The sequence below is a fragment of the Cavenderia fasciculata genome (assembly GCF_000203815.1).
Source record: "Cavenderia fasciculata unplaced genomic scaffold Scf_ET2XIPL01COFD4-5, whole genome shotgun sequence".
NCBI classification, from domain to species: Eukaryota; Evosea; class Eumycetozoa; order Acytosteliales; family Cavenderiaceae; genus Cavenderia; species Cavenderia fasciculata.
Window position 1 is genome coordinate 1,098,283 of NW_004457695.1, and position 13,285 is coordinate 1,111,567.

Sequence of the window (13,285 nt, forward strand, 5' to 3'; positions counted from 1 at the left end):
CTGTTTTATTTAGTCATTTGATACAACAACAACAACAATGTTATTTCATAAATATTTATTATTATTAGTTACAATAGTTTATCTAATTGGGTGTGCAGTAAGCGATTCATGCCAACCAATTGGCCTAGTCGAACAAACCGACATTCAGTATTCCTCGATCACATTTGGTGTCGAAAGTTGCCACATACTTCAAGGCTATGACAACGGTTGCGATGGCAATGTGAAATACACACTCAAAGTTAACGAGACCGTCGTTTTCGGGGGAGAAAACGGATATGATCAAGTTGCTGGATTCGATGGAGTTCACTTGTGCTTTTCAATCTCAACCTATAGTTCAAAGTATGTTCAATGATATCCGAATAATAATAATTTAAACTCTAACATCCTCTTCTCTTTTCTCTCTCTTTTGATAGTTACTGTACACCACCAACTGAATATACAACTCGTTGCAACTCGGGATGTATCACACCCAACTTTGACTCTGAGTATTCCTACATTGTCCCATATAAATGGATGCTCGATACATACTGTGCTGAGGGTTTCAAGGATACCTACAATTTCTCGTTTGAATCCTCATCATCCATTGTCCAAACCAACCTTTTCTTTGTTCTCGTCAGTCTAGGTCTTATCTTTTTAGTCTTGTAAATGAAATGACCCAAAATATAATAAAAAAATGAATTTCTCTAATCGTAATATTTACCTGTCCATCTATCTGAACTTGTAGTTCATCATCTTATTTCATGTCATTCAACTTCAAGAGAGATGACAAATATATTATTATCTATAGATAAATATAAAGAATTGATTAGTATTGGTTTGAAATCAATACAATCAAGAACATATAGTAAATATGATAAGATACTATTTGTTGGTTCATTAGCTTTACCTTTTTTAGTCAATTGTATGTAAATCACATGATGATGATGATGATGATGATGATGATGATGATGATGATGATGATGATGATGATGATGATTAACTTACTTTCTCTCTCTTTTTTCCTTTTTAGTACCAATTTATGGAATAATACCAAATCAACAAGATACTAGGATTGAATCAATGTATGATAATGCAATTGATAGGATTACAAATGTTTATAATGAAATTCAAACAGATCCAGAATCAGTATATAGCCTTGATATTAAGAATTTGGCAAGTGTTGCTGACAAGTCAAACAAGTTGTGTAGAATATTGGCACAGAAAGATGTAGTAATGACTCTATTAGATATCATTATCAACGGAGAGGAAATACACACACAAAGATATAATGATCAATTACCTCTATCTGATAAAATCATCGAAGAATTGTATCTAACTATTGAAAGTAATTCTATAATGTTGGATTGTATATCTTTATTAAATAGTATTTTACCTTTTGGTATGTAATGAAGAAAAAGAAAAGAAAAAGAAATATATATTTATTTATTAATTTTGTTGTTTTATTTATTTATTTAAATTCTATTTAATTAGTACAAGATATACCATATGGAGGATTAATTTATATAATTATAAATTATCCATCATCACCAACAAGTTATCAATTAACATGTGCTGTATTAAAAACAATGGCATTGAGGCCAGAGGAGACGATTCAACCATTTTTAGATGTTGGTTTGATTCATATTATTAAATACTTTTTAGACAAAGAGGTTACATCTGAACACTCAGTGCTACGATATTATTGGTTACAAGTTGCTCAGACCATATATAAATCTCCCATAGGTCATTTTGAAACAACCGAAGAGGAACAAGAGTTTATTGACGAATACTATGAAAATGGGAGATTTAAATTATGGTTGCCAAAACAATTAAGAATCAAACCTTTTAGTGTCATGTTTGAAACATTGACCGATACCTTTGGATTTTATAAAGGTTGGGTAACTGGTACTTCATTGTTTGTAGATCTTGTCTATTCAAGTTCACCTGTTTTCGATGCAATCTATCGTCGATTAGATTCAACCTTGACAAGATACTTGGCATGTTCATTGTTTTTTTCAACTTTTGCACTCTATTCAACAGTTTTCCTTTCTCGCCAAGGAAAGATTTATTACTCCTTATCATCCATCTTGACAATGTCCCATAGCGTCTATCTCAACAATCAAGTCAATCGTCAAAGATTGGGTGGAGACATTTACAAATCTTTTAAAAAGTATTATAAAACAAATGATCAAAATAATTCCCCTTTTTCAACAATCAATAATGATCAAATAATTATTAAAGATAAATCTGATATTTTAGATTGTGAATTTTAATCAAACAAAAATAGAAAATAATAAATAAATTAAATTAAAATATCTTTTTTAAAATCGTCTGGATGATGAGGTCACAAGTATGTGTGTTCATTCATTCATTTCATTCATCTATTTTTCAAATCCAAAATGACAGATATATTATCTATACTATTATCTTTATCAAAAGATAAATATAAAGATATAATAGGTGTTGGTTTAAAATCAATACTATCAAGATCATATAGTAAATATGATAAGATATTGTTTGTTGGTTCAATTGCTTTACCTTTTCTAGTTAATTGTAATGTAATAATACATATTATTAGATCGATTCTAAATTTAAACTTACTCTTTTCTCTATCTCTTTCTTTTAGTACAAATGTATGAAATAATACCAAATAATCCTCATAAAAGGATTGAATCATTTTATAATAGTGCAATTGATAGGATTGCAAATGTTTATCATCAAATTGAAACAACACATTCGATTACCGATGATCAAGATTTAAGAGAATTGGCAAACCTAGCTGAAAAGAATGACAAGTTGTGTAGAATATTGGCAAAGAGAGAGGTAGTAATGACTCTGTTACGTATCATTGTCAATGGAGAGGAATTATGGAAACAAAATTATTATAGTCGTTTACCTCTAACTGAAGAAACTATCTATCAAATTTATACTACTCTTGATAATGATTCATTTATTTTGGATTGTACTGATTTATTAAATCATATTTTACCTTGGGTAAAAGGTATGTAAAGTAGAAAATAGAATATATATATTTATATAGTTATTAATTTCTTTTCTATTTCTTTTTTTTTTAGTCCAAGATATACCATATGAAGGGATTTTTTATGTAATTAAAAATCATCCAATGTCACCATCAAGTTATCGGTTGACATGTACGATATTGAGAACAATGACTTTGAATAGAGAAACCATTGTACCATTTATTAGTGTTGGAATGATTAGAATGGTTAGATTCTTTTTGGCTAATCAAGTCAGTTATGAGTATTCACAGTTACAAGATTATTGGTTACAAATTACTAGGATTATGTACAAAGATAGGGAATATTATTTTAAATCATTATCAACACAAGATCAATTATACATAGAGGAATCTTATAAAAATGGGAGATTTAAATTATGGATTCTTCCAACAAAAGAATTACGTATCTCACCTTTTAGTGTAATGACTGAAATCATTTCAGATGGTATTGGGTATTATCAAGGTTGGATCAATGGTACAGCATTATTTATGGATCATATCTATTCAGATTCACCTATTTCCGATATGATCTATCGGAGATTAGATTCAACCTTGACTAGGTATTTGGCAAGTTCATTATATGCATCATCATTGTTACTCTATTTCACAGTATTCCTTTCTCGCAAGGGATTAATCTTTTATACTTTATCGACTGGTTTATCAATGTCCATTCACACTTACCAAGACAAACTTGTCAATCACCAAAAATTAAGTGGTCCCATTTACAGAGCTTTTCAAAAATATTATCAAACTGATCATCATCCAGGTTCATCAATCACTATGAATATGGATATTGATCAACTCAATCAAAATAATATTATTAAAGATAAATCTGATATTTTAAATTATCGATTTAAATAAAAAATAAAAGAATTCTTTTTTTAAAATCTACGATCGAGCGTTTTGATGATCATCATCCTTTCATTTTTTTTTTTTGGAGACACAGATAGAGGATGACAACATACATAGATAGTTTATCTATAGATAAATGTAAAGAATTGATTAGTGTTGGATTAGAATCAATACAATCAAGAACATATAGTAAATATGATAAGATACTATTTGTTGGTTCAATTGCTTTACCTTTTTTAATGAATTGTAATGTATTATAAGTATAGTCTTGATGCGTTCTAAATTAAACTTACTTTTTCTTACTCTCTCTCTCTATCTCTCTTTCTCTTTAATAGTAAAAATTTATGGAATAATACCAAATGATCAAAGGATTGAATCAATTTATGATAATGCAATTGGTAGGATTACAAATGTTTATCAATACCTTGAATCTATACAATCGATTGTACACATTCAAGATATAAGGGAATTGGCAAACCTAGCTGAAAAGAATCACAAGTTGTGTAGAATATTGGCTCAGAGAGAGGTAGTAATGACTCTGTTACAAATCATTATCCGTGCAGAGGAATTATGGAAACATAATTATTATACTCGATTACCTCTAACTGAACAAAACGTTAATCAATTATATACTACTCTTGACAATGAATCTTTAATGTTGGATTGTATTGATTTATTAAATAGTATTTTACCTTGGGTAAATGGTAAATAGAAGAAAAATAGAAAATAGAATAGATAATCATTATCTAATTTATTTTCTTTTCTTTTTCTTTTTCTACTCCAGTTTCAGATATACCATATGAAAGGTTTTATAAAGTAATTTGTATTCATTCAACATCGCCAACAAGTTATAGATTGGCGTGTGCGGTATTGAGAACAATGACTTTGAATAGAGAAACCATTCAACCATTTATCAGTGTTGGGATGATTAATATTGTTAGATTCTTTTTAGTCTATCAAGTCAAATCAGAGTATTCACAGTTACAAGAGTATTGGTTACAAATTACAAATATTATATTCAAAGACAACGATAGACGATATTATTTTAAATCATTATCGGATCAATCATTGATCGAGGAATATTATGAAAAAGGGAGATTTAAATTATGGATTCCCCAAGCAAAAGGATTACGTATCACATCATTTCGAGTGATGAGTGAAATCATTTTAGATGGTATTGGGTATTATCAAGGTTGGATAAATACAACAGCATTATTTATGGGTCATGTCTATATAGACTCACCTTTTTCCGATATGATCTATCGGAGATTAGATTCCACAGTGACTAGGTATTTGGCAAGTTCATTCTATGCATCATCATTGTTACTCTATTTCACGGTATTCCTTTCTCGCAAAGAATTCATCTATCTGTCTGTGTCGACTGTCTTGGCAATGTCCATTAACATGTATCAAGAGCGACTAGTCAATCACCAAAAATTAAGTGGTTTCATTTATAAAGCTTTTGCAAAATATTATCAAACTCCTCCTCATCTTGATTCTTCAATTAATAATAATGATCAAAGAAAAATGATTAATAATAGATCAGATATTCTGGATTATCCATTTCAATAAAATATTAATAATAATAATTAAATAAATAAATCTTTCATCATAGAATGATCAATCTACAACACACAGATATTACGTATGTATCTTTTAAAATAAAAAGAATAAAAAAAGAATTAAATTAAAATATCTTTTTTTTAAAAATCATATGACCCAACAAGTATGTATGTTCATTTATTCATTCATCTATTATTTGTTTCAAATCCAAAATGACAGATATATTATCTATATTATCTTTATCAAAAGATAAATATAAAGATATAATAGATGTTGGATTAAAATCAATACTATCAAGAACATATAGTAAATATGATAAGATTCTATTTGTTGGTTCAATTGCTTTACCTTTTTTAATCAATTGTATGTAATTATCGATTATTAATCTCTATCTCTAAATTTAAACTTACTCTTTTCTCTCTTTTTTTCTATTTAGTACCAATGTTTGAAATAATACCAAATAATCCTCATAAAAGGATTGAATCATTTTATAATAGTGCAATTGATAGGATTGCAAATGTTTATCATCAAATTGAAACAACACATTCGATTACCGATGATCAAGATGTTATAAGAGAATTGGCAGACCTAGCTGAAAATAATGACAAGTTGTGTAGAATATTGGCTAAAAGAGAGGTAGTTCTGACTCTTTTACATATCATTGTCAATGGAGAGGTTATATGGAAACATAATAATTCTCGTCGAGCACCTCTGACTGAACAAACCATTTATGAAATTTATACTACTCTTGATAGAAAATCTTTAATGTTGGATTGTATTGATTTATTAAATCATATTTTACCTTGGGTAAAAGGTATGTAAAGAAAATAGAAAATAGACAAAAGATAGAATAGTTTGAAAATATAATTATTATTAATTACTTTTTTACTTTTTCTTTTTCTTTTTCTTTTTTTATAGATATACCATATGTAGGGTTTAATTATGTAATTAATAATAATCCTTTATCACCAACAAGTTATAGATTGACATGCGCAATATTGAGAACAATGACATTGAAAAGAGAAACTATTCAACCATTTATCAGTGTTGGTATGATTAGAGTTGTTATGTTTTATTTGGCCAATCAGGTTGGATCTGAATATGCACAGTTGGAAGATGATTGGTTACAAATTGCACGATTAATATACAAAGACAAGGAATATTATTTTAAATCATCATCATTGTCAACATTTGAACAATCATATGTAGAGAGATATTATAAAAAAGGGAGATTTAAATTATGGATTCTTCCAACAAAAGAATTACGTATCTCACCTTTTAGTGTAATGACTGAAATCATTTCAGATGGTATTGGGTATTATCAAGGTTGGATCAATGGTACAGCATTATTTATGGATCATATCTATTCAGATTCACCTATTTCCCATATGATCTATCGTAGATTAGATTCAACCTTGACCAGATACTTGGCAAGTTCATTATATATGTCATCATTGTTACTCTATTTCACAGTATTTCTTTCTCGCAAGGGTTTGATCTATTATACTTTATCAACCGGGTTGTCAATGTATCAAGACAAACAAATCAACCACCAAAAATTAAGTGGTACCATTTACAGAGCTTTTCAACATACTTATCAAAATGATCTTCCAGGGTCACCAATTACTATGAATATGAATATTGATAAACTCAATCAAAATAATATTATTAAAAATAGATCTGATATTTTAAATTATCAATTTTAGAAAATAAAATAAATAAAAGAAATTAAAATATCTATGATGGCATTGTGATGTTCATTTTTCATTTTCATTTTTTTTGATAGAGATAAATGACAGATATATCATCTTTATCTATAGATAAATGTAAAGAATTGATTAGTGATGGTTTGAAATCAATACTATCAACAACATATAGTAAATATGATAAGGTATTGTTTGTTGGTTCAATTGCTTTACCTTTTTTAGTCAATTGTATGTAGAGTATATCACATGTGCGATGTGATAGTCGAAAACCTTTCTCACTCTCTCTTACTCTTTTTAGTACCATATTTTGGAATACTACCAAATAATCGAGATCAAAGGATTGAATCATTTTATGATAATGGTGCAATTGAAAAGATTATAAATGTTTATCAACAAGTTGAATCAAATATAAATAGTCGAGATATTAGAGATTTGGCAGAATTTGCTGAAAGATCCAACAAGTTGTGTAGAATATTGGCAAAGAGAGAGATAGTGAAACTGTTGTTAAGTATCATTTTCAGTGGAGAGGATTTATGGAGACAAAGTTATAATGGTCAATTACCTCTATCTGAAGAAACTATCTATCAAATATATACGACTCTTGATAATGAATCTTTAATGTTGGATTGTACTGATTTATTAAATCATATTTTACCTTGGGTAAATGGTAAATAGAAAAAGAAGAAAAAGAAGAAAAAGAAAATAATAGAAAAGACACATAGCATATATTTATTATTTTCTATTTTCTAAGATATACCATATGAAGGATTGATATATGTAATTAAAAAGAATGTTTTAGCAACATCAAGTTATAGATTAACATGTACGATATTAAAAACAATGATATTGAAGCCGGAAACAATCCAACCATTTATAAGTGTTGGTATAATCACTATTACTAGATACTATTTAGATAATGAATTCAAATCTGAATATCGATTGCTGCGTGATTATTGGTTACAAATTACTCAGATTATATGTAAAGACAAAGATAATATATCATTATTGGATCAATCATTGATAGATGAATACTATAAAATGGGTAGATTTAAATTATTGATTCCAAAAGAATTAAGAATCAATAGTCTTGGTAAAATGCTTGATATTGTAACCGATGGTATTGGTTTTTATACTGGTTGGTTAAATGCAACTGGATTATTATTGGATCAAATCAATACAAATTCATATCTCTCTAATTGGATCTATCGACGATTAGATTCTACACTGACTAGATATTTGTTGTGTTCAGCCTATTATTCATCGTTGACTCTGTATTTGGCAGTTTTCAGAAACAAAAATATATTATATCCTTTGGCTAGTGTCTTGTCAATGGCTATTTGTAGTTACCAAGCAAGACTTGTCAATCATCAAAAATTGGGTGGTCCCATTTACAAAGCTTTTAAAAAATATTATCAAACTCCTCTTGATAACTCAATGAACAATCATGATTAATAGTTCTGATATTTTGGATTATCAATTTTAGAAAAAAATAAATAAAAAATAGAAATACGTAAAGATGACAGTCTTTTTTTTCATTCATCCAATCTTCAAGAGATATGAAAGATTTATCATCTTTATCTATAGATATAGATAAATATAAAGAATTGATTAGTATTGGTTTGAAATCAATACAATCAAGAACATATAGTAAATATGATAAGATATTGTTTGTTGGTTCAATTGCTGTACCTTTTTTAGTCAATTGTATGTAATGTATTTAAAGTATGAAAAATCTTGATGATTCAAAAAACTTACTTTTTTTCTTCTTCTTCTTCTTCTTCTATGTTTAGTACCAATTTATGGAATAATACCAAATAATCGAGATAAAAGGATTGAAACAATTTATGATAATGCAATTGCAAAGATTAATATTGTTTATGAAGAAGTTGAAACGCTAACTACCAATACAATTTTTGAAAATCAAGATATAAAAGATATGGCAGCTTTTGCTGAAAAGAGTAATAAGTTGTGTAGAATATTGGGTCAAAGAGATGTGGTATTGATGTTGTTAAGAATCATTTTTTGTGCAGAGGAAATGTTTGAAAATAGTTATAGTCATAGATTACCTCTGACTGAAGCAACTATTCATCAATTATATACTAGTTTGGATACTGAAAATATAATGTTACATTCAACTGATTTATTAAATCATATTTTACCTTGGGGTATGTAAAGAAAAATAGAAGAAGAAAAAAAGATAATATTTATTTATTTATTCTTTTTTTTTCTACTCTAGTTTCAGATATACCATTTGATTTATTTTATACAGTAATTCATTATCATTTAACATCACCATCAAGTTATCAATTGATATGTTCAGTATTGAGAACAATGATATTGAACCATGATACGATTCAACCATTTATAGATGTCAATATTATTAGTATTGTTAAATACTATTTAGACAATCAATTCAAATATGAATATTCATTGTTACAAGATTATTGGTTACAACTTGCTCGGATTATATATAAAGCTGGTGATCAATTTAAAACAACAGTAGATGAACAATCATTTATAGATGAATACTATGACCAAGGTAGATTTAAATTATGGTTACCAGAAGAATTACGTCTACCACCTCATAGTATGTTATATGAAACAATAACCGATGCATTTGGTTATTATTTTGGTTGGGTAAACAAGACTGGTTTATTGGTTGATCAAATCTATTCAAATAATCTATTTTCAGAGGATATTTATAGACGATTAGATTCTACGTTGACGAGATATTTGGGATGTTCAATATTTGCATCATCATTGTCACTTTATTTAATATTTATTCTTCAACCCAAAGGAAAGATATATTGCATTGCATCGGCTCTAACAACAATGGTCTTGTATAGTTTTCACGAGCAACACGTCAATCATCAAAGATTAAGTGGAAAGATTTATAAATCTTTTCAAAAATATTATCAAACTAAACAATATCATAACGATGAAATAGAATTAATCACAAATCAAAATCAAAATCAAAATAATATTATTAATAATAAATCAGATATTTTAAATTATCATTTTAAATAAGAAAAAAAAAAAAACAAAAGAGAGTAGTGAAATAAATTTCATTTCATTATTTATTCATTAAGATGACAGAAGATATAATATCTTTATCTATAGATATAGATAAATATAAAGAATTGATTAGTATTGGTTTAAAATCAATACTATCACTATCAACATCAACATTTAGTAAATATGATAAGATACTATTTGTTGGTTCAATTGCTGTACCTTTTTTATTGAATTGTAATGTAGTAAATCAAACTTTGTATTGGATACAAAAACTTACTATTTTCTCTCTATTTAGTACTATTCTATGAAATATTACCAAATAATCCTAATAAAAGGATTGAAACATTTTATAAAAAGGGTATTGAAAAGATTATGATGGTTTATAATGAAATGGAAACAAATAATAGAATAACGATAACTCAAGATATCAAAGAGATGGCAGTATTTGCTGAAAAGTCAAACAAGTTGTGTAAAAGATTGGCTCATAGAGGTGTAGTAGTGATGTTGTTGAGAATTATGGCTGGTGCAGAGGGAATATGGAACAATCGTATTAGTCATCGATCACCTCTATCTAAACTAGCCACCCATCATTTATATACTCGTTTTGAAAAAGATAATATAATGATGGATTGTATTAATTTATTAAATCATATTTTACCCTATGGTAAGAAGAAATATATAGAAAAATAGAAATAGAAAATATATATATTTATTTATTTATTTATTTATTCTTTTTACAATAGTAAAAGATGATATACCTTTTGATTTATTGTATCGAATCATTTATTCTAATTCATTATCACCAACAAGTTATAGATTGACATGTGTAGTATTGAGAACAATGACATTGAAACCTGAAACCATTCAACCATTTATCAAAGTTGGTATGATTAGAATGGTTAGATTTTATTTAGACAATCAATTCAAATCAGAGTATTCACAATTGGAAGATTATTGGTTACAAATTACCAAAATAATATACAAAGATAAGGAATATTATAAACATCATTTTAAATCATCAGTACAAGATCAATCATTTATAGATGAATACTATGAAAATGGAAGATTTAAATTATGGATTCTTCCAACAAAAGAATTACGTGTACCACCTCATAATATGTTATTTACAATCATTTCTGGTGGTATTGGATATTATACAGGTTGGTTAAATACAACTGCATTATTTGTTGGTAACATCTATTCGCATAATCTATTTTCAAATACTATCCTTGGACGATTAGATTCAACCTTGGCTAAATACCTTTTTTGTTCATTCTATGCATCATCATTGATGTTATACTATATATTCCTTCTTCCAACCAAAGGAAAGATTTTTTACATTGTTTCCACTCTAATATCAGCAGTCATTTCTAGTTATCAAGACACTCTAGTATCTCGTTTAAAAGCAAATGGTCGTCTTTACAAATCTTTTCAACAACTTTATCAAACGCCTCATCAAAATGATGATTTATTTTTTGAAAATAATCATACAATGATTATTAATAATAAATCTGATATTTTAGATTATCAATTTTAAAAGGTAAGAAAAAAGAAAATCGGAAATTTATAATAATAAATGGAAACTTTTAAGAAATTAATTTTACTAATGCACGATCATTTTTCTTTTTCATCTATAATATCATTCTTTATCTATAGATAAATTTAGTATAGGTTTAAAACCAATACTATCACTCAAAATATGTTAAGTAAGATACTATTTGTAGGTTCAATAGCTTTACCTTTTCTAGTCAATTGTAAATATAAATCAAAAAAGTTTTAATATCAAAAGATCGATTCTAATTAACTTTTTTTCTTTTTTCCTCTCTCTATCTATTTAGTACCAATTTATGGAATAGTACCAAACAATCGAGATACAAGGATTGAATCATTTTACAGTCATGGTATTGAAAAGATTAGAAATGTTTGTCAACAAATTGAAACAAAAAATACAATAATAATGGAGAATCAAGATATTAGAGATATGGCAACATTTGCTGAAATGTCAAACAAATTGTGTAGAATATTGGCTCAGAGAGATGTAGTATTGATGTTGTTGAATATTATTATGCGTGCAGAGGAAATATGGGAAAATAGTTATAGTCATCGATTACCTCTATCAAATCAATCTGTTTATCGTTTATATACTATATTTGATACCGAATCTTTAATGTCGGATTGTACCGATTTATTAAATAGTATTTTACCTTTTGGTAGGTTAAAAAAGAAATAGAAAATAGAAAAATTATTTTTATTTATATTTATTTGTATCTTTTTTTTTTTTTATTTATAGTCAAAGATACACCATATGATTTATTATATAAAGCAATTAATTTTCATCCAGAATCACCAACAAGTTATAGATTGGCATGTGCAATATTAAAAACAATGACATTGAAACAGCATACGATTCAACCATTTATCAACGTTGGAATGATTAGAATGGTTAGATTTTATTTAGATAATCAAATGAAATCAGAGTATTCACAATTGGAAGATTATTGGTTACAAATTTCTAGAATAATATACAAAGATCGACAATATCAATTTAAATCATCATTGTCTAAAGATCAAGATAATATGGCATTTATCGAGGAATATTATAAAAAAGGTAGATTTAAATTATGGTTGCCAAAAGAAATACGTCTACCACCTCATAATATGCTATTTAAAATAGTAACTGATGCGTTTGGATATTATTTTGGTTGGTTAAACATGACTGGATTTATAGTAGGTCATTTCTATTCAAATACTATATTTTCAGATGGAATCTATCGACGATTAGAATCTACATTTTCAAGATACTTGGCATGTTCAATATTCGTATCATCAATGTTACTCTATTTCTCATTCCTTCTTTCATCTACCAACGGAAAGATTTATATACTTGCTTCGACCATAACATTAATGGCCATTTATAGTTTTAGAGAAAGACAAGTCAAATTTCAAAGATTAAGTGGTCCCCTTTACAAATCATTCCAACAACGTTATCAAACTCCTCATCAAAAAGATCAAATAAAATAGAAAAAGTCTTCAAAAAATAGATATATATGAGAAAAATGGATAGACCGGAAGTGATTCCGTGTCAAAAATCTAGATATTTTAACAAAAAAGAATAAGAATGTGAATGACAATCGACCAGTTTTTTCATTCT

At 27.4% G+C, this 13,285-nt stretch overlaps 8 protein-coding genes across 8 annotated transcripts; all 8 read left to right on the plus strand.

Annotated features, from left to right (window-relative positions):
* Positions 1-37: 37 nt before the first annotated feature.
* DFA_08029 (uncharacterized protein) lies at positions 38-2,252 on the plus strand (the record flags this gene model as incomplete). The annotated part of the gene is made up of 5 exons (XM_004355479.1): positions 38-339; positions 414-622; positions 788-901; positions 1,010-1,378; positions 1,471-2,252. The coding sequence occupies 5 exons, from the start codon at positions 38-40 to the stop codon at positions 2,250-2,252; spliced, it is 1,776 nt and encodes a 591-aa protein (XP_004355532.1).
* A 126-nt stretch (positions 2,253-2,378) lies between these two features.
* On the plus strand, positions 2,379-3,859 carry DFA_08030 (uncharacterized protein; the record flags this gene model as incomplete). Its single annotated transcript, XM_004355480.1, has 3 exons — positions 2,379-2,475; positions 2,606-2,980; positions 3,054-3,859. 3 exons carry the CDS (start codon positions 2,379-2,381, stop codon positions 3,857-3,859), a joined length of 1,278 nt encoding a protein of 425 aa, XP_004355533.1.
* Positions 3,860-3,951: 92 nt separating this feature from the next.
* Positions 3,952-5,422, plus strand: DFA_08031 (uncharacterized protein; the record flags this gene model as incomplete). Its single annotated transcript, XM_004355481.1, has 3 exons — positions 3,952-4,039; positions 4,186-4,554; positions 4,635-5,422. The coding sequence occupies 3 exons, from the start codon at positions 3,952-3,954 to the stop codon at positions 5,420-5,422; spliced, it is 1,245 nt and encodes a 414-aa protein (XP_004355534.1).
* A 203-nt stretch (positions 5,423-5,625) lies between these two features.
* Positions 5,626-7,119, plus strand: DFA_08032 (uncharacterized protein; the record flags this gene model as incomplete). The annotated part of the gene is made up of 3 exons (XM_004355482.1): positions 5,626-5,776; positions 5,850-6,227; positions 6,332-7,119. 3 exons carry the CDS (start codon positions 5,626-5,628, stop codon positions 7,117-7,119), a joined length of 1,317 nt encoding a protein of 438 aa, XP_004355535.1.
* Positions 7,120-7,205: 86 nt separating this feature from the next.
* On the plus strand, positions 7,206-8,571 carry DFA_08033 (uncharacterized protein; the record flags this gene model as incomplete). The annotated part of the gene is made up of 3 exons (XM_004355483.1): positions 7,206-7,347; positions 7,418-7,786; positions 7,871-8,571. 3 exons carry the CDS (start codon positions 7,206-7,208, stop codon positions 8,569-8,571), a joined length of 1,212 nt encoding a protein of 403 aa, XP_004355536.1.
* Positions 8,572-8,675: 104 nt separating this feature from the next.
* Positions 8,676-10,146, plus strand: DFA_08034 (uncharacterized protein; the record flags this gene model as incomplete). The annotated part of the gene is made up of 3 exons (XM_004355484.1): positions 8,676-8,823; positions 8,910-9,284; positions 9,356-10,146. 3 exons carry the CDS (start codon positions 8,676-8,678, stop codon positions 10,144-10,146), a joined length of 1,314 nt encoding a protein of 437 aa, XP_004355537.1.
* A 62-nt stretch (positions 10,147-10,208) lies between these two features.
* DFA_08035 (uncharacterized protein) lies at positions 10,209-11,671 on the plus strand (the record flags this gene model as incomplete). Its single annotated transcript, XM_004355485.1, has 3 exons — positions 10,209-10,311; positions 10,430-10,798; positions 10,878-11,671. 3 exons carry the CDS (start codon positions 10,209-10,211, stop codon positions 11,669-11,671), a joined length of 1,266 nt encoding a protein of 421 aa, XP_004355538.1.
* A 162-nt stretch (positions 11,672-11,833) lies between these two features.
* Positions 11,834-13,155, plus strand: DFA_08036 (uncharacterized protein; the record flags this gene model as incomplete). Its single annotated transcript, XM_004355486.1, has 3 exons — positions 11,834-11,888; positions 11,973-12,344; positions 12,425-13,155. 3 exons carry the CDS (start codon positions 11,834-11,836, stop codon positions 13,153-13,155), a joined length of 1,158 nt encoding a protein of 385 aa, XP_004355539.1.
* Between the last annotated feature and the right edge of the window lie 130 nt (positions 13,156-13,285).